This window comes from Taeniopygia guttata, chromosome 26 (assembly GCF_048771995.1).
Source record: "Taeniopygia guttata chromosome 26, bTaeGut7.mat, whole genome shotgun sequence".
NCBI lineage: Eukaryota > Metazoa > Chordata > Aves > Passeriformes > Estrildidae > Taeniopygia > Taeniopygia guttata.
Window position 1 is genome coordinate 2,164,885 of NC_133051.1, and position 25,361 is coordinate 2,190,245.

At 57.6% G+C, this 25,361-nt stretch overlaps 1 protein-coding gene across 6 annotated transcripts in view; it reads left to right on the forward strand.

Annotated features, from left to right (window-relative positions):
* Positions 1-25,361, forward strand: part of FOXP4 (forkhead box P4) — a 61,965-nt gene that overhangs the window by 22,904 nt on the left and 13,700 nt on the right. For 3 of the 6 annotated variants that reach the window (XM_030291730.4, XM_072918656.1, XM_072918655.1), the window contains exons 3-10: positions 4,370-4,459; positions 11,468-11,590; positions 13,093-13,179; positions 19,262-19,409; positions 20,268-20,472; positions 20,715-20,819; positions 23,269-23,356; positions 24,919-25,008. In XM_030291730.4, coding sequence (XP_030147590.1) covers positions 4,370-4,459; positions 11,468-11,590; positions 13,093-13,179; positions 19,262-19,409; positions 20,268-20,472; positions 20,715-20,819; positions 23,269-23,356; positions 24,919-25,008 — 936 coding nt within the window. 6 annotated transcript variants of the gene reach the window in all.

Sequence of the window (25,361 nt, forward strand, 5' to 3'; positions counted from 1 at the left end):
TTTTGCTGCCCTGAGAGAGATACCATTCCATAAAACATGTGATCACATCTCAGATATATTGTGTAATCCTCTATTATTAGGGTATTTAAGATAAAAACGAGGCCGGAGCACTTAAGTGAAACTCGTCTCTCTCTTCACTTCCCTGATTCATATTTAATATTTCACTGAGGATAAATGCAGGAGCAGTTTTGCCTTTCTTCCACCTTTTTTTTCCTCCTTTTTTTTCCCCTTTTGTGCCCCTCCCCACCCTTTTTTCCTGTTTTTCCCCCTTTTTTTCCCTCTTTTTTCCCTCTCCCCCCCTTTTTGCCCCTTCTCCCTTACATTTCCCCTTTTTTTTCCGTGGGGTGGGATTGTCAGGAGCATGTTCCTTGTGCTGTTAATTAGTGGGGCTGGGTTTTAACCCCTTGCCTGTGAGGACTGAGGAGTCAGGAGCAGAGGAATAAAATCCAGGAGCTCTGGAGCAGGGCAGAACAGTTGGGGCTGGGCCACAGACACAGAGCTGGGTGTAAAAAGGGCTTTTTTTTTTTTTTTTTTTTCATTTTCCTGTGAGGAATTGTGTCATTTTTTTTTTTTCATTTGGATCTCTTGGAGCCATTTGGTTCTGGTTAAGCGAGGCCAGGGCTGGGCTGGTGGAAGTGCTCCTCAATATGGCATCATTTACTGTTAATATCCAGCTAAAAATATCCCTGTGTGTTGTTTTAATGGCTCTAATTCTGGAATGTGGCGATGTCATTTTTATGAGGTTAGTGTAAAAAATCTTCCTTTTTTTAAAATTTTTTTTCACCTTTTTCTTTTTTTTTTTTCAGCCCTTCCCAACCTCTTTCCACCCTCCAAAAAGATTGGAGGGAAAAGGGAAGTAAAAATTCCCTTCCTCCCTCTTTCCATGCAAAGTTCTTGCTTTAATGGAATTATTCAGGTGTTTTTTCTCTTTTTGGAAGGTAAAGCAACATATAAAGCTCTGATCCAGGTGGAAAATCCCTCAGCTGATTTTGGGCAGCTCTTCCCAGCTGGAGCATCCATGCTGGAATTAAAAAGTGAAATATCTGGTAAATGAGGCACTTTCAAATACCCCAAGCAAGATTTGCTTTTGCCCTGGGATTATTTTGGGTTGATTTTTTTGGGGGAGGGAAGGCTGTGGCTCCTCCTTTTCAGATGACCCATGGATGTCTCCATGCTTTTCAAACTTTTTTTTTTTTCTTTTTGAGCTTTTGGCCCATTTCTTCCCAATCAGGAGGCCTTGGAAAAGCTCTGCTGGGGTGGGTTTTGAGGGGAAAAAAGCAGGGATGAGGATTAATCCCACATTAATCCAAGGTGGGGTGTGAGGCAGCTCTCCCTGGGCTCTTCCAGGGTTGGAGCAATTTTTTTCCTGGGATCCTTTGCAAACTTTTCCTGGGATCCTTTGTAATTTTTTCCTGGGATCCTTTGCAATTTTTTTTCCTGGGATCATTTGCAAACTTTTCCTGGGATCCTTTGCAAACTTTTCCTGGGATCCTTTGCAATTTTTTTCCTGGGATCCTTTGCAATCTTTTTCCTGGGATCCTTTGCAAACTTTTCCTGGGATCCTTTGCAAACTTTTTTCTGGGACCATTTGCAAACTTTTCCTGGGATCATTTGGTGATCAGGCAGAGTTTGACACAAGGAATTCATTCCCAGTTCTGGGTGATGTGCTGATCACTCCTGGACAACACCAGGCAGTGGGTTATGGGTTGATTTTTATTTTTAAGTAATTTTCCCTCTGGGAAATTTAAAATCCCATCTATTCCCACAAGGAAACTTTCCCTTCTCCTTCCCACCTCCTCAGCCCCATGGAGAGGCTCTGACACTTCCCTATGGAAAAGCTTCATCTCCCCCAACCACTGGGCTGCTCCTCCTGCATTGTTGGGGCAACAAACACATCTGAGAGGTGGCTCTGCATCCCAAAATTCCATCCTGGGTGCTCCCTGTGCTCTATCCAGCCCTGGAGCAGGTTTCCACCCCTGAGCCCAGCTCAGGATGGAGAGGGGACAGCGGCAGGGAGGGAGAGGCCCCTGTGTGCAATTGTGAGGCCACGTCGGGTTTTGTTTTTTTTTTCCCTGTAAATCTTTGTAATTTCGTGCTTCAGAGCACACCAAAGTGAGAGAAGCCAGCGGGGAGTGAATTAAATTCCCCCCTGAGAGGCGGCAGGGCCGAGCCGGGCGGGCGCTGGTGGCTCAAGCCAGGCCTTGGGTTTGGGGAGAGAAATTCCAGCAGAACTCTTGTGCAGCACTTTTTGTGTGCTGGAGAACTCTTCTGAAGCACTTTTTGTGTGCTGGAATTCCGTTCCTCAGGCTTTTCCCCCCCTGGCTGTGTTTTCCAGCCCTGCTGCGCTGATTTTTGCCCTGCCCTCCTCGCTGGGTCTCCTCTGCGAGGTGGTGCTTGCAAACACGGCAGGAATTGCACATGGAGAAGCCAAATCCATGGAAAGCTGTGCTAAAAGGCACCTGGAAAAGCAGCTAAAGCTCAGGGATTTTCTGTGGGGATGAGGGATGCAGCCCAGTGCTCCAGCACCCATCCTGGTGGGAGCCTCAGGCCTGGCACCGAGTGCCGCCGAGTGGATTCCTCCACCTTGGCTTTTAACTGGAATTACTGTTTTCATGTCCAAAAGTAATTAAAATATCAGACCCTGAGCTGTCATAACTGTCACAGGGTTTTTGTGCTCGCATTACCGATGCACATCTATCCCTGGTAATAACAGGGAAAATAAAATGCCCATGGAGAAATACTGAGGCTGAGGCAGGATCAGGACCATGGGATTTTTCCCATCAGTGATTCCCAGTGGTGAATTGCTGTATTTATCCTCGAGGATCTGAGTTTTGAGTTATTTGGATAAAGGAAGATTGGGAGTTATTTTTGGGGGTGCTCAGTGGCCGTGGGGCAGCTCTGGGTGTACAGCTCTGGTACTTCCCCACAGGAATATGAAATTAGGGTCCATTTACTTATAAAATTCCTCAGGTTTTGATTTTCTTAGGGCTCTCTGGTTCATCTGACGGTGACAAACACAGCTAAGGGTGCCCAATGCTGTGTCTGGGGTGTTTGGTTTGGGCCTCCTGCTATGAAATTACAATTTTTTTATAAAGTTAAGGCTGGGTGTGTTAAACCCTTTGCTCTAAGCTTCCAGCTGGAAATTCCTTCTCGTTTTCCACGTGCCCTTGTAGTGCCTGTCCAGCTGTACAGAGCAGCTCAGGTGGGTTTTTCACCCAAAAAAAGATGTAGCACAGCTACAATTTGCTTTTCATGTGCTCTTCCCAAGAGTTCCCTGCGCAGAGGAGCACAGGGAGGACATGAAATGGGATTTAAAATGCAGGGAATGACTTTTCATGGATGCTCCATTTGAGGAGGGGCTCTGGGTTAGGGTTTTGTGGGTGATCCTTGGTTTGGATCGACAGGTGAGGCGTGTGCTGAGCTGTGAGTGGATTTGGAGGGGCAGGGGGAAGGAGGGTGGAGATTTTTCAGAAATTTACCCAAAAAACCCCAGAAGGAAGGAGAAGAATCCTTGTAAAGCAGAAAAAAGGACAAAACAGGTCTGGGAGGACTGGGTTGTTTTCCTCTGAGCTTTACTCCTTTTCCTGGCCCCCAGGCTCTTTTTCTCAGCTCATGCTCACTCTTCTCTCCTTGTCTCTTCACAGGATTTTCCTTGATTTCCCATTTTCCCCAGCTGCCCACAGTGCTGGGCATGGCTCTCTTGTACCTGTGTTTTTAATGAGTGCATTGTATCCATTTCTATTGTTTTCTCCCTATTTTTGTGGGATTCCCAGTGAAACACCTTCATCCCTGTAAAAAACTTGGAGAAACTCCTCACTTTTTCTAGGCAACCCCCCCTAAAAACAATCAGGTTTCATGGTGGTCACTTGTGTGGGTTGCTGAGCACCTCCTGGATCAGCACCAAATCCACTCAGAAACGTTCCTGGATTGATTCAGGCTGGAATCCTGCACTTGGCTTCACCCAAACCTGGCTGCTGACGGGAACTTTCTGCTGCTCCAGTGCCACAATCCCATTGATAAAATTAAATACCCACGGTGGCTTTGGGCACAGCTGCAGGAAGGGGGTGGTGGTGGCTCTGGAATAACTCAACCAGGGCACAGATCACTGAGTGGCTGTGCCAGGGCTGGGGTTTGGGAATGACCCTTGTGAGATGGGAATGCTGGAGCTGGTGGGGATTTTTGGAAGAGGACAGGATTGTCCCCATGGGGGCTGGGAGAGTGGTGGTCTCTAATGGGATGTACTGGTGTGGCAGGAGGGAGTGCTGGGGAGCTGCAAACCCATCCTGTGAGGGAAATCCGTGGAGGAGGAGGAGGAGGAGGAAGAAGAGGAGGGAGCCTTCCTCATGCCCACCCTGTGTTTCTCTTGCAGGCGCTGCAGGTGGCTCGGCAGTTCCTGCTGCAGCAGGCCACGGGGCTCAGCTCCCCCAGCAGCAACGAGGGCAAGCAGCCGGCGGTGCAGGTGAGCCCCCAGGACGTGCAGGTGTCCCCTGTCACCCCCTCTCCTGGCAAGGGCTGTGGGACAAAGCCCTGTCACCTCCTAACTGGAGCACTCCAGGAGTTAAATCCTCTGGAAACCTCCAGAAGTTTCTTGGGAGGTGTTTTGTGTGTGGGGAATGGGGAAGGGTCGCGGAGGGGTCACTGTGTGTCGCCACTTTTTGGGATGGTGTTTTGGAGACAGAGTTTCCCAGGGTTGGAGCATCCCAGGATTGATGCTGGGCGCTGTGAGGCTGGAAAAGGGAACAGTCCTCTGGGCTGGAGCCAGGGCAGGTCCTCCAGGATGGGACACAGGCCCAGCTGGGATGGGGATTTGTGACACTGGCAGGAAAATGGGCTTTGGGTGGGCACGTCCTGCTCCTGTAGGGATGGGGGACCTCCCCTTTGCTCCCCTTCTCTGCCAGAGCAAAAGGGCAGAAAATGGAGAGGGGTGAAATCTGGAGAGAGGGGGAGGCAGGGAGAAGCAAAGCCCAAGCGATGGGAAGTGACAATTTAAATAGCTGTGCGGAGGGGCTCTCCCTTCAGGCTAATTAAATTTATCGGAGAACAGCAGGTTACCTTATTAGAGCCACGTGGGTTTAATTAACAAAGGAAAGTAATTAGCACAAGCGCTCTCAGAGCTGGAGGTCCTGCCTGTGCCAGGCTGAGCCGGGTGGCAGCAGGAGCTGGGCTGGGATGGGCAATACTGGATCCTCTCCTGGCTTGGAGTGCCAGGGCATGGCTGAGCCATCCAGCAGCACATCCCAGGGGTCAGGAGAGCCCAGAGCCCCCCGGGCTGGGACACAGCAGCTGGCTGGGAGCAGTGGGAATTAGTCAGGGCTCCTACGGCACAAACAGGCGGCTTTTTCCAGCGGTGCCGGCAGGAAGGAAATGCAGTCACTGCATGGAAAATGTCTGCAGAGACAAAGGCGGTGAGGGTGAAGTCAGATTCCGGTAACCGGCGCCTCGCTCCCCTCCGTGGGTGTGTGTCCCTGCACTCCTCCTGCTGCTGCTGATCCCTCCTTGCTCTCCTGGCATTCCCGGCTGGATGCAGCCGAGCATCCCCTGCTGCTCCCCAGCCTCCCCTCCCTGCCTGCCCATCTGGCCGGAGCCAACTGGATCTCCTTCCTCCCCTCCTCCCTTTTTTCTCTCTCCGCGTTGCAGAAAGGACTTGTGAAAGTTGTAGACGTGAGTCAGAAATAGCTCATAACTCATAACTCAGCAGAGCCTCCCCCCGCGGCCCCGCCGGCAGCTGGAGCGGGATCTGACCGGGGGGAGATAGGGGATTAAGCAGACTCCTTTCAAAGGAAGTTTATCTAAGGCACACTGGTGTGGATGAGACTGGCCAGGACGGCTGCGAGAGGAGGAGGAGGAGGAAGGCTGGGTCCCAGCGCAGCCCTCCTTGTCTTGGAGGCAGCAGGAATGGGAATCTTTGGGAGTTGGGGTGTCCTTGGGGTGCCAGCCTCACTCCCTGCCTGCAGATGTGCAGCCCCACAATTTGGGAATGGATTTCTACATCCCAGGGGAATTTTGTCGCCCCTCAGCTCTGTGCCAGCCAGCTCCTGGCCCCCGGTGCTGGGGGAATGAGCAGGAGGGTCCCACTGCTGGCAGGGAGAGCAGGAGACCCCCGTGCTTGCCCACGCTCTGCACTCTCCTTGTCACCCCACTGATGGGCATGGGACATTTTTGGGGCACCAGGCCAGCAGGATTAATGACATTCCCGATGGCCTGAGCTTAAAAACAACCAGGGAGCTGCTGGGCTCAGCAGCATCTTGGATTGGGGCTTGTTTTTTGGAATAAGGACCCTCTTCCCACAGATGCCTGGAGGTGTGTGTGGACAGTCTCATGTTGCTTCAGTTACAGCTGCAGGAAAGGGAAAAAAAACCCCAAAACCCCATCTTTGGGTGTTCTAAACCATTTAAAAATAGGTTTATCTCTACAACTGCAAAACTCTTGGAAACTTGGTGGGCACTGAGTTGCTTTTGGGGGCTTTTGGTGTTGCAGGGCAACACCAAATTGTCTTGGGATGGTGGGAGCAGCAGATCCTTCTGGGATCCTTCTGGGATCCAGCAAAGCCAATGGAAGGAGGTGCTGGAAAAGCAGCACCCCGAGTTGTCAGTGCTGGCTTGGAGGCACCTGGGAATGACGGGGTGCCCCCTTTGGGTGCCCCCTTTGGGTGCCCCCTTTGGGTGCCCTCAGAGCTGCCTCTGCTGGGAGGAGAGAGGGGCTGGAGGGCACTCGGGGAAGGGAGTTTGGAGCAAACTGCGGGAAATTGCTTTTCTTTTGTCTGCTGCAGCGGGGAGGGCAGCAGAGCGGAAAAGTGTATTTTGTTGATTTGAAACTTGAGTGAAATGGGTAATGAAGACAGATCAATACCAGCCCTTCTGCGTTCCCTCTCCGGGAAAAGCACTCCAGCCTGTCCGTCTGGGCTTGCACTGAGGCTTTTCCATGTGAACTTGGAGCATCCCTGTCTGTCCCTGCTCCATCCCAAAGCCCCCAGCTCTGCCAGCCCACTGCCACCTCCACCACACCACACTGGGATTGGTGTTTTGGGTTCTCAGGGGACCAAAGTCACGTCAATCCCTGTGGAATCATCGGTGTGGAAGCTGTGCCAGCAGCCTGTGCCCACGAAGGGGATGCAGGGACCCTGCCCTGGTAGTGCTGGGGGGCTGAGGAGGGGCTCAGTGCTGTCACCTCTGCTGCCACTGTCCCCAAGCAGCGCCTGGAGCCCAGCCAGGTGTGATTGGGGCCTCCCCAGCGGGAAGGCTGTGCTAACGAGGATGTGCTAATGAGGATGCTCTAACGAGGATACACATTGGGCTGAACATGCCGGGAATTGATTCCTCCTTTTCTTCGCAGGAAGCTGAACATCAGGGCCTGGTGTCCTCCTCGCTGGTGTCCCCTCACCTGCTCACCCTGCTGCCACCCCACCCCAGGCACTCGAGCCTTTGTTGCTGGGGCTGTTCAGTGTTCCTAAAATTGCTCCTAAAACCACCCACAGCCTCAAAACCCAGCCTGGCACGTGGGGCTGAGCTTCATTCCTCCTCTGACCCTGGGCAGATTTTAGTGCATTGTCTCACCCCAGCCTGGTGAGGTCTAGAGGTGGCACAGCAGCGTTTGGGTGGCCCTGTGCCACCCCTCGGGGTTTATAAGCCATGGCTGGGGTCACCTCGGTGTCAGTGACATCCCTGCCTGGCACTGGGAGCACTCCCAGACTGAGCCAGCTGGATCTTGGAGCTCACCCAGGGATGCTGAGTGCAGGGAGGGAGGCCAGGATGTGCCAGGAGGGTTGGGGTTGCTCTTCTCCTGTGAGAATTTGTGCTCTGGGGTGGGATTTGCTCACCCCCTGCCCTTAAAACAGCACAACTTGAAGCTGCTTTTGGTGCTTGTTTCCCCCCTTCCGTTCCCACTCTCCTCAATTTGTTTCTGTTGGGTTTGGATTTGAAAAGAGTGGTCCAAATTCAGAAAAACAGCACAAACGTGTTTTCTGCTGTTTCTAACAGGGAGTTAAACCCCGAGGCTGGCTCAGAGCAGGGATGTGCTGCAGGAAACCAGGAGCACAGAGAGAGGGGGTGCTCATCCCCAGAGCCAGCAGGGATGGGGGGACGAGGTCTGGGCTGTGTGGTTGAGGCGTGGAGCAGGAGCTGCCCCTTCCCGTAGTGTCGGTGACGTGTGGCCCTTGGGGACACGCTGACTCCTGCCGTGACCTCCCGGCCCGCTGATGGCTGAGCAGAGAGTTTGGAGGCTGATGGAGGATGTCCCCAGCCCGTGCCAAGCCAGCTGTCCCCAGGGTCAGGAGGGCACTGACCCTCTGATGATGACCCAAGTCCGCCGGGCTGTGGCTTTCCCCGCTCTGCCTCGTGCCTGGGAGTTCAATCCGCTTCCCGTAAAAACAACCCAAAAAAAAAAAAAAAAAAAAAACCTAGGAAAAATTTCTCAAGAGCTTCACTCCCTCCATCCTGCCTCGTTCCACACAGCCAAGTCCTGCTTCCCTCAGCTGCCTTTGGCTCAGGGAGGGAATATTCCCTGGAATACCTGCCTGCTTTTCCACCCCTGGCACGGGGATTGCAGCCTGCAGGAGCAGCCCCTGGAGATGCTGCTGGCCGGGCTGTTCTGGGAGCAGCCAGAGCTGTTAGTAAGCACTTTCTGCGGGGTGGCAGCCGGCCAAGGCCTGAGTCAAACCCTTCCTGCCTCGGTGTCTGGCAGATGCCAGCTGGTGACGCGTCGGGCTGGTCCCCAGCCACCGCTGCTGCTGCTGCCGGGACCTGCTCCCCGAGGGATGTGCGGCTGCAAGGACATTTCCCGGCTGCTCCAGTGCTGGGGTGGAGGCAGCAGGGTGACAGTCACCCCTCAGAGCCCCTGTGCTGCTCTGGTGTCACAGCAGGGTGACAATCACCCCTCAGAGCCCCTGTGCTGCTCTGGTGTCACAGCAGGGTGACAATCACCCCTCACAGCCCCCGTGCTGCTCTGCCTGGCTCCCTTCAGTTGCATCCCAGATTCTGAGGCGGTTCTGCCCTGCTCCTGCTGTCACCCAGGGGTGCCAGGCTGGTTTCATACCCTGCCATAGGGAATCTTGTCCCTGAGGGCCGTGGCTGTAAGTGAGCGGGTGTCTTAGGGCCACTGCGGGGTGTGACCCTGTGGGGCTTTTGGCCACGTTAGGACGGACATTTCCAGCCCCATTTCCATCTCCGTCTGGTTCTGCTGGAGCAGAACAGAGGCAGTTGGCACTGTCACCAGAGCTGGGGCAGAGAGCCCCCAGCACCGGGGTTTGCTGGCCCACACTGGGGTTTGCTGGCCCACACTGGGGTTTGCTGGCCCACACTGGGGTTTGCTGGCCCACACTGGGGTCAGGGCAGTGCTGGAACATTCCCAGGGATGTTCATCCATTCCCGTTCATCAGGCGTGGGATGAACGGGAGTAAAACCGCCCGTAAGTGGGAATTTCATCTTTTACTAAAAGTTGCTGCTTTCCCTGGAAGCCTTAACTGGGAGAGGAACGTTTTCCACGCTGCGGGGGGATTCTTCACTGGAGCCAAGGGAGCAGCAGAGCTCAGATGCCCCTCTCGAGTTCTCCCCGTTCCCACCTCACCCCCACACGGATCCGCCACCATTTCTCCGTGTCAGCTCCGCATCCGAGCGCGGGGGGGAGTGGGGTAAGGGAAAAAAAAAAAAAAAAAAAGCCATTTAATGCAGACAAAGGTTGTATGAAAATATAATTCTGCTTTTGTTAGCAGCCATCAAACTCTAAAAAGCGTCACTTTTGTTTTCTTGTAACATTGTGAAAACCTCGTGTCGGATCGAGAGCTGGGGCCCTCTCGACTAATCGCCTCTCCTTTGTGTTTTTAGATTATAGGGGCAATTAGTGTTGTCAAAACCTCTGGCAATTCTCTTTGCTCTTGACAGGGTGTCAGTCCGCTGGGCGAGAAATGGAAGGTGTTATAACTCTCCGGTAATTAGGATGCCTCCGATTTGAAAATGCCAGCAAACGTGTTCGAGGGGCCGCGGGAGGGGGCGGGGAGCCCGCCCGGGCTGGGGGGGACGTGGAGGAGCAATTAATTAGGGGCTCTCATTCCGAGCACGTTGCTGGCTGATGAATTGGCAGAGGGAAATTAGCGGCGCTCACCTCGCTCTGCTTGCCAGCTTCCCTCCTGCCCAGATGTGCGCCCAGGGCTTGGCACAGCTGGCTGGCAGCAGCTGGGTGCCCAAACAGCAGCTCTTCACTGGGTGCTGGTGCCACGGGGGGTGGGCTCGGGGCTGTCTGGTGGGTGCTGGGGCTCATCCCTGGGCTCCAACCCGTGGGTGGGAAGGCAGAGGAGTTAATCAATAGCTCCGCCACCGAGGTGGCTGGAGGGGGAAACGCTGGTGACAAACAGAGCTCGCCCCGTGTCCCACGCCTCCCTGCAGCCTGAGTAAATAGATAAGGCTTTGCAATCTCCCCTGAAGGTCAGCTGGACACCCACCACCGATGGGAGGGACTGCACGGGGCCACCCTGCGCTGCCATCCCCGCTGGAGTGGCTGGGAGGGGTCCAGGCCGGGCAGTCTGGGCATGGGGGGTGGCAGCAACCAGGCCCTCAGGGGGGCTTTGCTGGATTTCTCTGCTCTTTGAGATCCTGGGCTGAGGGGTTGTTTAGTTGGATCAGAACCGGGTCCTTGGCGTGCAGCTGGATCCTGGCTCTGCCCCATCCCACGTGCCAAGGAGCTGCTGCCTCTTCCTGGGATCCCCTGGAAGAGCTCGTGGCTGCTGGTGGCTCCTGACCAGCGATTCTGATTTGCTTTCCCAGGAATATGAGGCATCCAGGAGAGTCATTAAACTACAGCCAGGCCCCATCCCTGCCCAGAGCCTCGGGAAGGGCTTTGGGCTGGTGGGATGGGTGGAAGGCTGGGACGAGGCAGCTCCTGATGGGCATTGCTCCACCTGGGCAGGACCCAGCAGGGCTGGGATCCATCGCTGACACCTTCCCAGGAGCTTAGCCCGGGGTGTGGACCCGTGTTTTGATAACCAAAGGCAGGGGCTGGCAGGTTCCCTCGGCCCTCCCTCCTCTTGGCACAGTAATTACAGGAGTTACTGGTGTCAGCTGGAGGTGAAGCTTTGATGTGTCTGGAGAACCCCGTAACCTCTTCCTCAGTGCTCTGCAGAGTTATTTGGGTGATCGGTATCTTCCCACTTCCCTGGCCTTTCCCTCCATCCTTCCCATGCTCCCAGCAGGGGAGGGAGCTGTGGTTTGATGCCCAGTTCCCCCAGCTAAATTGCATTTCAAGAACAGCTCTCAGCTTGCTGGGGGAGCTCACGGTTCAGGGAGCTTCATCCTGGTGCCAGCAGCACCGTGGGGCATCCCCCTGCCACTGCCACATCCCAGGGCATGGACAGTGGCTTCACCCAGAGGTGACAGAGACGTGGGGGACATGGAGGGTGCTCTGGGAGAGGCACTGCTGGCGTTTGGGGCGAGTTTCACAGGTCGGGGTGAGGAGTGGTGACATGTCCTTGCTGTCCCAGGTGCCCGTGTCCGTGGCCATGATGTCCCCGCAGATGATCACGCCGCAGCAGATGCAGCAGATCCTGTCCCCACCCCAGCTCCAGGCCCTCCTGCAGCAGCAGCAGGCAATAATGCTGCAACAGGTAACGCTGCACCGGGGCTGAATCCAATTCCCACCAGGGCCTGGGAAAGCTGGAGTTTGTTGGAGGCATAAAAATGGGTCATTTCCTCCCTCTGCTTTCCACGTATTTCTTTTGGGATAAAAAGTGCTGCAGGTGCTGACAGTGCTGGTGATGCCACCTTGAGCCAGGGTCTCAAAACCTGCAAAACTCCTGCTCAGGGGCTGATTTGGGGCTGCCCAGCTCCTGGGAAAAGCCGGGGTCGGGGTGGATGTGCCCCAAGCAGAGCCCCCGTGGTCACTCCCGGGCTGTGGGCAGCTCCCTGTGCCCACCTCCAGAGCTGGGGATTGTTTCTCATGGCCCTGCTCGGCTTTTCCAGAGATTTTAGTCAGATGGCGAGGGGAGAAAAAGGAGGAGAAGGAAAAAAAAAAGCAGATTTCCACTCTGAAACAAAATAGTTCTGCTTGGTAAACAGGAGGGAGAGAGGGAGAAACCCCACAAGCATCCTCCACACCCTTCCTCCTGCCTCCAGTACCTGTTTACTCCAAACAGGCTGATAAGGATTCAAGGTTGGCCCCAGGGAAAGAACAAAGGGTAAACACTACCCTGGGTGGGTCCTTCCACAAGCCTCTTTGGAGCCGGATAAAGAAACACGTTTGACTGCAAATTAAACAACCCAGGCCGGAATAGCTCACATTCTCCACCGGCAGCAAACCAAACATCACACCTCTCACCCCTGACCCAATGTTCCTGCTCCCAGCCCTGGCTGGGGCTGGCTCGGGGGTAAACACCCAGCCCCTCCAAAGCTGCTCTCCTGACACAAACAGCAGCCCCGAGCTGATAAAGGCTCCCCGGCATCCCCAGAGACATTCCTCAGCCCCTGCCAGGGGGTTGGGGGGTCTCACTGACCTCCCCGTGCCTTCCCCCCCATCCCTGAGTGCAGCAAATCCATCACCCACGATTTATTCAGAGTGCTGGCAGTGCTGGCAGTGCCTCTGGGCACTGGGACCCTCTCTGGTGGCTCCCTGTGGATCCAGGGGGTTTATCCCTGTTTTAATGGCCCAGAAAACACCTCTGCTTTGATTTGAAGAGCTGTTTTGACTGCAGGACCAGGGGCTGTGGCTGCTCCTGGTCCTTCCCAGCTGGGACCCCACTGCTTCTCACAGCACTTGTCAGGTGTTTTTTGGGGTCCCACCACGCCAAAACTGGGCTTTCCCCACCCCGAAGTGCTCTTTTTCCCCACCCCAGCCTGCTTTTCTCTCGAGGGACAGCGGCTTGGCATTAAAATACACATCAGGGTGGGCATTTGGGAGTGTTTGGGGGGGTTCAAGGGATCCGGAGCCCCTGGCAGCGCGTGCCCAGGGTTCCTCTGCTGCCCTGACTGCCCTGGTGGGTGCTTTCCTCCTGCCCTGCCCCGGGTGACACAGGGAGCCTGGGCTGGTGGCAGTGCCAGGAGCTGGCACGGGGTGGTGAGGTGGGCACGGGGTGGTCCCACTGCTGATCCTGTTCCTCTCTCCCCTTCCCAGCTGCAGGAATACTACAAGAAGCAGCAGGAGCAGCTTCACCTGCAGCTGTTGACCCAGCAGCAAGCCGGAAAGCAGCAACCCAAAGAGGTGAGCTTGGCAAATTGCAGGGGCACCAGCACCAAACAAGGGGTGGGACAGCCCCCATGGCAATGGGACATGGGGCATCCTGCTCTGGGGGTGCCAGGGTGACCGCTGCAGTCACTGGGAGTTGTTGTTTCTTCCTCCTTTTTCTCCTCCTCTTCCTCCCTCTCTGCGATCTGGTGCCTCTACAAGATGTGGGGGGTGTGGGGCAGCACTGGAGGGGCCACTGGACCCTCTCTGGTGACAGGGACAGGTCCCACCCCCCAGCACAGAGGGAGGGCTCCCCAAATCCCCCCGTGGTGGGATCGGGGAAGGCTCAGCCCAGCCCAGCCCAGCCCAGCCCAGCCCAGCCCAGCCCAGCCCTGCCAGGCCCAGCTTGGGCAGCCCAGTCCTGGCTGAGCTGGCACAGCAGCACCCTGGGGGTGGGCAGGGCTGCTTGGTGGCACCAGAGCTGGGCTTTTCCTGCCAGGAAGGGCAGCTCTCCAAAGCCCAGGGAATGTGGGAAACAGCAGGGATCCCAGCAAAGGGCTTTTCCAGCAGGATTCTCTGAGGTGGGCAGGGCTCTCAGCCTCCCAGGATCATGCTGGCAGTGCTGGGCAGGTCAGTGCCTGCTGGAGACTCATTTTGTGCCCCTGTGATTGCAGCAATCTTGCAGAACCCCCAGCACACAGCAGGTTTTGCCCCCGAGGGCACAGTGATGCCCCACAAGGGGTTGTGGCTGTGTTTTGGGGTCACACAGAGACTGGGGACAGACCCAGCCAGCAGACAGAACTTCTCCCTTCATTTTCCTTGGGTATTTTTGCCCCTCTCTCTTGCCAAAATGCTCCACTCAGGGTTTTTTGCTGTGCAGTTTTGCAGAATTCACGGCTGCCCCTCCCCTGTGTGTCCTTCCATGGGCTCCCAGGGACAAGGGACCTGCTCCTGAGCCTCTCCCTCCCCACTGCTGGAGCTGCTCGTGGCCACTGCTCCTCCCAAAACCCACCACTCCCATGGACACCCAGCACTTGAAACTCAGCTTTGTGCCAGGGAGGGAAGATTTGACGCCCAGCCTGTGTGCTGGGGTGGCACAGAAGGGTCTCACTGGCACAGCCACGCTGCCATCAGGGCAGCAGGGTGGCTGCAGTGGCTCAGGGTCACCTGCCCCAGCCTCTGCAGGATCCCACCGTGGGGTGTTGGTGCTTTCACAGGGTCAGGGTTATCAGAACCATCTCCAGGAGCTGCTGCTGCTCCGGGAGATGGGGGAGGTGTGAATGTGAGCTTCCTCAAGGACTTTCCTGCTGGCCCTGCCGATGTTCTCCTGCAGCACCGAGCAGGGATATAATTAAGCTCTAACAAAGCGCTTGCTTAGCGGGCTCCGCTTTAAAAAGCTCGTGTTAACTTTTAATTAAATGGTACAGAGGAGATGGGAAATTTATCCAACAAGAAAGGGTGTAGCAGGGGGGGAAGGGGTGTTGGGTGCTGCTGGAGGGGTGTGTGTCCAGCTTTCCTGCTGGGAAAGGCACTGAGGGTGTCTCAGCTAGGGAATGGCAGTGTTCCCCTTCCTCAAAATCCTTGGATAAGCTTTGGTTTCACCCCAAAAATTGGGCAGCTGGTGTTCCTAAAGTCTGTGTTCATGTTTGCCTCTGGGAGTGGTGATGCTGTGGCTTCCCTGAAACTCAGGGAAAAGCTGGAATGTGTGGGATGCCTCCACAGAGCCACCCTTGGATCTTTCCTGGAAACCCATGGGTTGGATTTAATTCCAGCCCACTGCAGGATTTGTAAACCCAGCGCCTTCTGCTTCCCCTCTGCCTGATTCCAAGGGCTGAGTCCTTGAGTCAGCAGCTCCGAGTGGGATCTGCAGGTGGAGCTGGGAGCAGGGGCAGCATTCCCAGGAGGAGCAGCTCTGATCTCCCCGGGGTGGGGAGTGCCCCAGAGAAGGGCAGGACAGACAGGAGGATGGAAACGTGTGGGAAGAGCCTGTCACCATCATCCTGTCCCTAAGGACGTGGCGCTGCTCTGTGCCCACGGGTGCTGTGCCACACTGGGGGCACGAGGAAGGGGCAGAGCAAAGATCCACAGATCCATGAATCCCACCAGGGTGGGGCTGAGCTGTGGCACATCCCAGCCCTTCCTGCAGCATTTTGCTGTGCTGGGGTGCGAGGGCCACCCCGCAGCCTCCAGCAGCATCCTGACTCTCCTCTATCAGAGGTGCCCCAAATCCTGGCACTCCCCTGCCAGAGGTGCCCCAAATCCTGACACTCCTCTGCCAGTGGTGCCCCAAATCCTGACACTCCTCTGTCAGAGGTGCCCCAAATCCTGACACTCCCCTGCCAGAGGTGCCCCAAATCCTGGCTATTCTCTGCCAGAGGTGCCCCAAATCCTGGCACTCCTCTGCCAGAGGTACCCCAAATCCTGGCACTCCCCTGCCAGAGGTGCCCCAAATCCTGACACTCCCCTGCCAGAGGTGCCCCAAATCCTGACACTCCCCTGCCAGAGGTGCCCCAAATCCTGGCACTCCTCTGTCAGAGGTGCCCCAAATCCTGGCTATTCTCTGCCAGAGGTGCCCCAAATCCTGGCACTCCTCTGCCAGAGGTACCCCAAATCCTGGCACTCCCCTGCCAGAGGTGCCCCAAATCCTGACACTCCCCTGCCAGAGGTGCCCCAAATCCTGACACTCCCCTGCCAGAGGTGCCCCAAATCCTGGTACTCCTCTGCCAGTGGTGCCCCAAATCCTGACAAGGAGCTGTGCTGCAGCTCCTGGCTCCCATCCTGCTCCTCCAAGCAGCAACGGGGTGCAGAGACCCCAAAACGCCCTGGGAAGGTCTCAGTGTGTCCCCAGAGCTGCCCAGGGCAGGGGCTGTCCCTCTGCAGGGTGGGGAGGGGGTGCTGCTGGTGCCTAACCCCGGTGTCAGCTTAATGAAGTGCCGCTGTCAGTCCCGCGTGTCACGGCGCAAACTCCTCCTGATGTGCTCATAAATCAAAGTGACGGCGCCTCCTGCCCCGCTGGCTGCACCCGCTCAGCTGCATCTAATGCACCGGGAGGCTGCAGACCCCAGCCCGGGCTGGGATGGGCTGGGAATGGGCTGGGAATGGGCTGGGAATGGGCTGGGAATGGGATGGGAATGGGCTGAGAATGAGCTGGGAATGGGCTGGGAATGAGCTGGGAATGAGCTTGGAATGGGCTGGGAATGGGCTGGGAATGGGCTGGGAATGAATGAGCTGGGAATGGACTGGGAATGAGCTGGGAATGGGCTGGGAATGGGCTGGGAATGAGCTGGGAATGGGCTGGGAATGGGCTGGGAATGGGCTGGGAATGAGCTGGGAGAGCCAAGCCTAGGTAGTGATGCAAACCCCCAGCCCGAGCTGGGAATGGGCTGGGAATGGGCTGGGAATGGGCTGGGAATGGGCTGGGAATGGGCTGGGAATGGGCTGGGAATTAGATGGGAATGGGCTGGGAATGAGATGGGAATGAGCTGGGAATGGGCTGGGAATGGTCTGGGAATGGGCTGGGGGAGCCAAACATCAGTGATGCTGCAGACCCCCAACCCCAAACTGGGAATGGGCTGGGAATGAGCTGGGAATGAGCTGGGAATGGGCTGGGAATGAGCTGGGAATGGGCTGGGAATGGGCTGGGAATGGGCTGGGAATAAACTGGGAATGAGCTGGGAATGGGCTGGGAATGGGCTGGGAATGAGCTGGGAATCTCCTGGGAATGGGCTGGGAATGAGCTGGGAGAGCCAAACCTTGGTGATGCTGCAGACCCCGAGCTCCAAACTGGGAATGGGCTGGGAATCTCCTGGGAATGAGCGGGGAATGGGCTGGGGGAGTGAAGCCCAGGATTCGGCCCCAAGACAGAGCCAGCTCCTCTGGGAGTGGCTTTTCCAACAGGAATGGGGGTCTGGAGGATCAGTGGGGTGTGAGATTTTTGGGAAAGCTGGGCTGTCATCCAGGCTCTCCCCAGGCTGGTTTCTGCAGGGAAAGCTTGGCTTGGAGCCCGTGGGCTGGTGGATGGCTCTGCATCCCCTCAGCCATCACTCAGGGCTTTAGAGGTCTGTGGTGCCACAGGTGCTCTCCAGGAGTGGCAGATTGGCTTCCCCATAGGGTCAGGCTTAGGTTTGGCTTGGATTTGTGTTCCTGGGGCTGCTCCTGCTGTTCCTGCTCTGTGGAAGCTGGAGGCACGTGGATTTGAGGCACGTGGAAGTTCAACCTTCACATCACCAGCTTCAACAGCGTCCCCACCAGAGGCACGAGTGGGTCAGGGCTGCCCGGGGGGCTCAGGGGGTCTGAATCCAGCCAGGCCGGGCCAGGAGAGTTTGGCTGGGCCGTGGGATGCAGGCAGCGTGCCCAGGGATCCTCCTGACCTCATCCACTGCCAGCAGCTCAGGCTGGAAGTGACGTGGATGAGGCTGTGCTGGAGCAGAGCTGGGGCTTGCCCCGGGCCCTCGGGGAGGGAGGGAGGGAGGGAGGGAGGGAGGGCGGTGGTGGAGCCGGGAAGAGGAGGAGAATCCCATCCTGTCCCATCCCTTCCCATCCTGTCCCATCCCTTCCCATCCCAGCTGCTGTTCTAAGCAAGGCAGGGACAGTGTGTCCATCCCACACCCCTCGCCTGGAGGGGACACCCTGGGGGACAGAGAAGCCGCTGTTGAAGCTCTCAGGCTGCAGCCTGGTCCTGCCCTTTTCCCTCCATCCTGCTGATCCTATGGCCTGGAGCCCTCCTGGCTCAGGAGTCAGGGATTTCTCTTCACTGAGCAGGAATTGCTTTGATTTGTGCCTTGATCTTTAAGCCTCAGAGGTGCAGGGCTGAGACAGAGCCAGGGAGGATCCAGGTCTGACTCTGGGGAGGCAGTTCTGCTGTGGCCAAGAGGTGGAGTGGACAGAAAGAGTCCTCACATCTTTCTGAGGCCGAAAAGCTGGAATTAAACTCCATCTGTACCTTAGACGGGACTTGTGGTGGTGCTGGGAGAGGGGTTTGGAGCTCATCTGAGTCACGAAGCCAAGGCTGAGCATCAACAACACCCACAGGGATCCACCAGCACCCAGTGAGACCCTGGGTGTGACCCCAAACTCCGTCATGGATGGCATTCTGTGCTGCTCCCTGTGATGCAGCCTCAGGGATCACCAGTTCCCTGGAATTCCCAGTGCCTGGGGGGCTGAATCCCCACCATGCTCACAAAGCAAGGACTGCAGAGCTCTTGTGCTCCTGGATCAGAGCACAAACACAGAAATACTCCTTTGGGGGGGCTGCAGAGTGCAGTGAGGAGGGGGCTGTGTCCCAGCCCAGCTCCCTGCTGGCACCGTCTGCCCCAACAGGGGGGTTTGGGGGGTTCACGGGGTCACGGAGCCGCCTGCCCCGCTAATGAGGCCGGGCAGCCTGGGGGCAGCTCCCCTCTCCCTTAGCAGCTGCCTGTCCCCAGCCCTAATTGAATTCTCTCCCCTTCACTTAATTCTCATGGATTTCTCGGCGCCTCCCCAGGGACCCGGCCTGCCTAACTAGTTTAGGGCCAGCGATGCTGCTCAGAGCCTGGCCAGCTCCAGGGGTGAGGCAGAGCCACCTACTTGGGGGTGGCTGTGGCCAGGGTGGGGACACCAGTGCTGGCACTGGTCCCTGCGCCAGTTGGAGCCCCTCACCAACGCAGCAATCATTTCTGCCAAACAGGGATAAATCCCTGCCTTCCAGGAGGGTTCTGTGCCTGCTGGGATCCATCACCCCCAGGGCTGGGAGGGCTGGGGGGTTTCTGCCCACCCCATAAAAGCTGCTGGCACCCCCCTTTTTTCATACAGCTGAACCTCCCTGGTGGGACCCCCAGCCACGCTTTGTAGGTTCCTCCCTGCCTCCAGCTCCTCTCTCTGCCTTTCTTCCCAGCGCTTTATTTTTCCCTTCCCCTCTTCCCTTTCCTTCCCCTCCTCTTCCGATAGATCAAAGCCTCCGTGTCCGGCTCAGCCGGGAGCTGAGCAGGCCCTGCAGAGGATGGAGGCAGCTCCAAACGTGGGGTCCCCACTGCTGCCAGCGCCCCTCGCTGCCAGCGCCCCTCACCACCACCTCCACCGCCAGCCCGCCCTGCCAGGCCGGGAATAAATCTTGGATTTGTCCCTGCTTTTGTCTCGGCAGCCGCTGGGGAACAAGCAGCTGGCCTTCCAGCAGCAGCTCCTGCAGATGCAGCAGCTGCAGCAGCAGCACCTGTTAAACCTGCAGCGCCAGGGCCTGGTGAGCCTCCCGCCCGGGCAGGGCAGCGTGCCCCTGCAGAGCCTGCCCCAAGGTAAGGAGGGTTCTCCCCCCTGCTCTGGGCATGGGGGGCTTGGGAGGGGCTGTGCTGCTGGGGTTGTGGTGCCCCCGAAGTTTGGGGGTGGTGGGTCAGCAGCTGGAGCCCTGCAGGGGTGGGGGCCGGGTTCCAGAGGGCGCAGGGTTGGGGCACCTCTTCCTCTGGCAGAGGAGTGCCAGGATTTGGGGCACCTCTGGCAGAGGAGAGTGAGGATTTGGGGCACCTCTGGCAGGGGAGTGTCAGGATTTGGGGCACCTCTGGCAGAGGAGTGTCAGGATTTGGGGCACCTCTGGCAGAGAAGTGCCAGGATTTGGGGCATCTCTTCCTCTAGCAGAGGAATGTCAGGATTTGGGGCACCTCTGACAGAGGAGAGTCAGGATTTGGGGTACCTCTTCCTTTGGCAGAGGAATGTCAGGATTTGGGGCACCTCTGACAGAGAAGTGTCAGGATTTGGGACACCTCTAGCAAAGGAGTGTCAGGATTTGGGGCACCTCTGGCAGGGGAGTGTCAGGATTTGGGGCACCTCTGGCAAAGGAGTGTCAGGATTTGGGGCACCTCTGGCAAAGGAGTGCCAGGATTTGGGGCACCTCTGACAGAGGAGTGCCAGGATTTGGGGCACCTCTCTTCCTCTGGCAGAAGGGTGCCAGGATTTGGGAAGCCGGGCTCTTCTCCCTTCTGGGAACAGCTCTCTGGGTGCTGCAGGTGCCTTGGTCTGGGTTTCCCCACGGGTCCTGCAGCCTCCCCTTGCTGTGCCCAGCCCCAGGTGATGCTCCCCCAGAGCTGGGTGGGATGTGGGGAGTGAGGGAGCAGGGAGGAAACCCTGCTGCTGACACTGGCCACTCTCCTGTGCCCCAGCTGTTTGCCCCTCAGACCTCCAGCAGCTCTGGAAGGAGGTCACGGCCGCCCAGCCCGTCGAGGACAGCATCAAGCAGGAAGGTCTTGACCTCACCACCAACACCTCCAACTCTACCTCGTTTTCGGCCGCCAAGGTCTCGCCTCCCATTTCCCATCACCCTCTGCCCAATGGGCAGAGCACCATGCACACGCCGAGAAGGGACAGGTAGAGCCGGGTCGGGCCCTGGCACTTTGTGTTTTTATTCCTGGAGAGGTGGAAGGGGCTGGGATCCATCACCCCCAGGGCTGGGAGGGCTGGGGGGTTTCTGCCCACCCCATAAAAGCAGCCTGGCACTGTTCTGCTGCACCCACAGAGGACAGAGAGCTGTCACTGTGGGGTCTCCCGTGGCTGGGAATGCTGGAGCATCCCCACTGCCCCATCTGAAGGCTCCTTTCCCTCTTGTGCAGCTCTTCCCACGAAGAGACCCCCGGCTCCCACCCGCTCTACGGCCACGGAGAGTGCAAGTGGCCTGGCTGCGAAACCCTCTGTGAGGACTTGGGGCAGTTTGTCAAGTGAGTATCACCTTTTTTGGGGGAGGTTTTTCTGTCTCAGGCTGGGACAGAGTGGAGCTGGTGGAGGGGAAGATCCTCGGAGTTGGTTCAGTCATCTCAAAGTGTGAACCCTGAGCTAGGAAAGCACATGGAGAAGGAGAAAACTTCTCAGAGAAACCCTCCTCAGCAAGGGAGGGTCCTGGGAGTTGGTTCAGATATCCCAAAGTTTGTAACATCAGCTAAGAAAGCACGTGGAGAAGGAGAAAACAGCAGGGGAGGGTCCTGGGGGTTGGTTCAGACGTCTCAAAGTTTGTAACTTCAGGTAGGAAAGCAGTTGGAGAAGGAGAAAACAGCAGGGGAAGGTCCTGGGAGTTGGTTCAGACATCTCAAAGTGTGAACCCTGAGCTAGGAAAGCACGTGGAGAAGGAGAAAACACATCAGGGGTTGCTGCTGGTGTTGTCCCATCCCTGGAAATGTCCACGGCCGGGCTGGTTGGACTGGAAGGTGCCCCTGCCCATGGCAAAGGTGGCGTGGGGTGAGCTTTGTGAGCACTTCCAAGCCAAGCCGTGGGATGAGTGAAGGATGTGGAGGAGGGCAGAGGCCGGGCAGCAGGCAGCAGGCGAGGGGGGCTGGCAGCCGTGCCGGGGAGGCGGCAGATGGCAGATGGCACCGCTGACACCGCTGTGGGCTCGGCGCTGACTGATTAACTCTGCTGTCGGAGAGCCCTCTGCCAGCGTCAGGGTCAAACAAATTGTTTTCACGCTTCGTCAGAGGTTTACTTAATTAGTTCATTTGCAATTAGATCTCTTTGTAGCCGGGATTTTTAGCAAAGACATCAGAAGGAGCTGACGGGCTCCTTCCCCCCCACCTCCCCGGCTGTCTGCTGGGTGAGCACCGTGCTGCACAGCGGGCAGGTTTTGGGGTTTTCCAAACTCATCCCCCGTGCTCTGCTGCTGGGAACATCCCATTGACTGTGCCAAGCCCTAGAGGCCTTGCCCAGGAGGATGAGGAGGTGTGAAGGCAGCCCGGGGATGAGTGAAGGATGATTCAGCCTCCTGTGCCCTCCTTCCTCTCCTCTGAGTCATGGGCTGAGCCAGATAAGGCATCTCCTCCTGCCTGGCAGGGCATGTTCGGGTGGCACAGGGCAGATGAGCAAGCTCCATGTCGGGAAGTGGGTCTGGAGTTGGCAGAGAATGCTCCGAGCTGGGTCAGGGGGCTGTGCTGTGCCAGCCAGGGTCCCTGTGTCCCACCTTCCTACCCCCTGGGCACGAGGGTTTCTGTGCCCTCCTTGCCCACGTGGGCACTGCTGGGCTGTGGGACGGACAGACAGAAAACTTGCAGCTCCCAGAGGCTGGAGCAGCTTGGAGCCTCCTCTGGGCATCCCCTCCTCTGTGCCAGGCTGGGAGGGGCAGCGTGGCCTTGGGGCCGTGCTGGGTGAGGGTCGGTGGGCAATGCTCCCTTCCCACTTGGCTCCCACAGCTTTCCTGCCCTGGAGCAGCAGCCGTGCCCGGGCTGTGCCGTGCAGGGAGGGGAGCAGGGCTTTGCTCTGGGGGCTTTGCTCAGGGATGGGTTTGGCAGCAGGGCCCGGTTCCCTGCTTGTCTGTGCACGCCGGGGCTGGAAGGCGCTCACAGGCAGCAGGGTGAGACTCCTGCCACCCTCCAGAGCCAGCCTGGGGAGCTGAGGCGCCTTCTCCTGGGGTGTCTCAGCTATAATCCTGGGGAACATCTGGCACACGGTCCCTGGGACCCTCCAGCATCACCTTTGGGGCTGTTCCAGGGGTGCTGTTGGCCCAGAATCCCTCTCAAACCATCCTGCTCCTCCAGCGAGGGCCCCCCCGGGTTTGTGCCCACCCCAGCAAGGACACGGCCTGGCCCTGTGACATCCTCGGGGCTGGCTGTGTCCCCAGGCTGGTGCTCTGCTGGGTTTTGGGTGAGGGGATGGCTCTGCAGCAAGTGACAACTCTGTCACCAGGAGCCCTGAGGAGGAGGGAGGGCAGCGAGGACCAAAGGTCCTGGTGCTTCCTAAAGAAAGCAGCTCATAAACACAAGGAACAGCCTGGAAATGCCACCCTCATGGAGAACAGCCTGGAAATGCCACCCTCTGCCCTCGGGGCTTTCCTCAGAGCATGGAAGGCAATCTCCCGTGTCCTGGGAACCTGCTCCTCAGGTCCTGCTGGCACCTCCTGCCAGCAGCCTGCTCCAGGAGGCTTTCCCTCTGCCAGAGGTGGCTCCTAAACACCCTGGGGCTGCCTCGGGTAGGGCTGAGTGTCCTCCAGCCTGGGTTTGGGGTGGTGGCACAGCCTGGTTCGCTCAGTCACCTCCGTGCCTCAGTTTCCCCGCTTTGGGCAGCGGTGCCCGAGCATCCCTGAGCAATTTGCAGGTCAGGGCTGATCCCAGGTGTGGCCCCAGCGGAGGGGATGGGTGTTGGGCATGCCCAGGCCTAAGCAAAGCTCCGTGTTCTCCTCCCCAGACACCTCAACACAGAACATGCACTTGATGACCGAAGCACGGCCCAGTGTCGAGTCCAGATGCAAGTGGTACAGCAGCTGGAGATACAGGTGGGTGTCCCACCCCAGCCCCCGTGGACACAGGGACAAAAAGCCACCTCTTTGTCACCATGAGCTTCGGCTGCTCCCCTCAGGAGAGGGTGACAGGGTTGGGGACTGTAACCACCCACCTGGGGACTCGTTTTAAACCCCCTTCCCAAACAGGAAGAAATCAAACCCTCAAACCAGCTCCCCTCTGACCCCAAAGTGTCCCTGTGGGTACAAGGAGATGCTGGAGGTGTGGGAGGCAGGAGGGTTTGTCCCTGCATGGGCTGTGCCACCTCCCTGGGAGCCTGCTTGAAAACCAGGCCGCTTATTTCGGTGGCTGAGCGTGGTCTTTGGAGCCCAACTTTGGGGCTCTATTTTTGGCAAGGCAGTGCTTTAAATAGTTCTTTTCCCTGCCTCCCCAAGCCCCTAATGTGCTCTGCATAATTTGGTTAATGGAGAAGGGAGGGGGGAGGAAATGGGGGGCTGGGAAATGGGGTGGGGAAATGGGGTGACCCCACGGTGGGGCTGGCAGGGGCTCAGCGTGGTGGTGTGTGCCTGTGGCTCCGTATCACACCACTGGCCCAGCAGGATGAGAAGTGCAGCACCCTTGGGACCCCCACCCACCCAGAATTAGGGGCCTCACAGGGGCTGTGGGATGGGGGGGACACCCAACCCGGGCCACCAGTTCCATCCATCCCCTCAGCAGAGCCAGAGCTTGAATGCGATTACTGAGGCTTAAAGAGGGGAGGGAAAGGAAAAGGGGAGGAGGGAAAAAATAATAATAATAAAGAAAGAATAAAACAATCTGAAGGGCGAGAGCGGAGCTGTGTGTGTGTGTGCAGAGAGGAACCTGCCACGGAGCCACCAATTAGAAAGTTTGGAGCGCGGAGCTCCCGCTGTGCCCGCTGCATCAGGAGCGGAGAGCTGTCAGCTCTAATGAGCACCACGCAGCAGAAAAGCAGCCGAGCTGCTCCAAACTTGCTGCAAACTCCGCTCTGCCTCCCGCTTTTAACCCCTTCCTCGCCCAGCCCTGCCAGGGACTCCCCGAGCTTCAGGGGTCCCGTTGGAAAGGGGAGGTGACGGGATGGCAGTGGGGTGTCAGATCCCATCGGCTCCGCCGGGCTCAACATCTCTCCCGGTGCCACAGTGAATATTTCAGCCCGGTGCTCACTGCGGGAGCAATTACAGCGGTGTGGGAGCTGGGGGGATGGATGGACACATGGACAGACAGCAGGAGGGCAGAGGGGACAGGACAGGGACAGCAGGCGCTGCCCACGGTGACAAGAACACCCAGCGCTGTTGTGGGTGGCAGCCTGGGGGTTCTGGGAGGGGCTCTGTGGATCTTTCCCCCAGTGCACACATGGAGCTGGAGCAGCCCCCGTGCCCTCCATGATGGGTGCAGCAGCCCCCGCAGGGCACAGGAGCCAGCATCAGGCAGGAGGTGGCACTTGGAGGGACACCCTGGGAGTCGCTGCCTGTGCCAGATCAGGTCTGGGGGCTGGTGGCAGCTCCTCCAGGCCGTGGGCGCCTCCGTGGTGACTTTAGCGCTGTGTGACCATCCCTGTCCTGCCTCCTGCCTCCCCCAGCTGGCCAAGGAGAGCGAGCGTCTCCAAGCAATGATGGCCCATCTTCACATGAGACCTTCAGAGCCAAAGCCTTTCAGCCAGCCTGTAAGCGTGAGTCCCTTCCTGCCCTCTTCGTGCCCTCACTGGTGGCTGCTGTCCCTCCCTGCCCTGTGCATGGTCGCCTGGGTGGGCTCTGTGGGATGGGTGTGCCCTGGCACCCTCTGGCAAATGCAGCTGCTCCTTCAGCTCTGACATGGAGTGGGTGCGTCCCCATCCCATGGCTTCATCCCATGGATTCATCCCCATTCCATGGCTTAATTCCCATCCCACGGGGTCATCCGGCAGGGTCATCCCCATCCCATGGGTTCATCCCCATCCCATGGGTTCATCCCCATCCCATGGGTTAATTCCCATCCTATGGGTTAATTCCCATCCCGTGGGTTAATTTCCATCCCAGGGAGTCG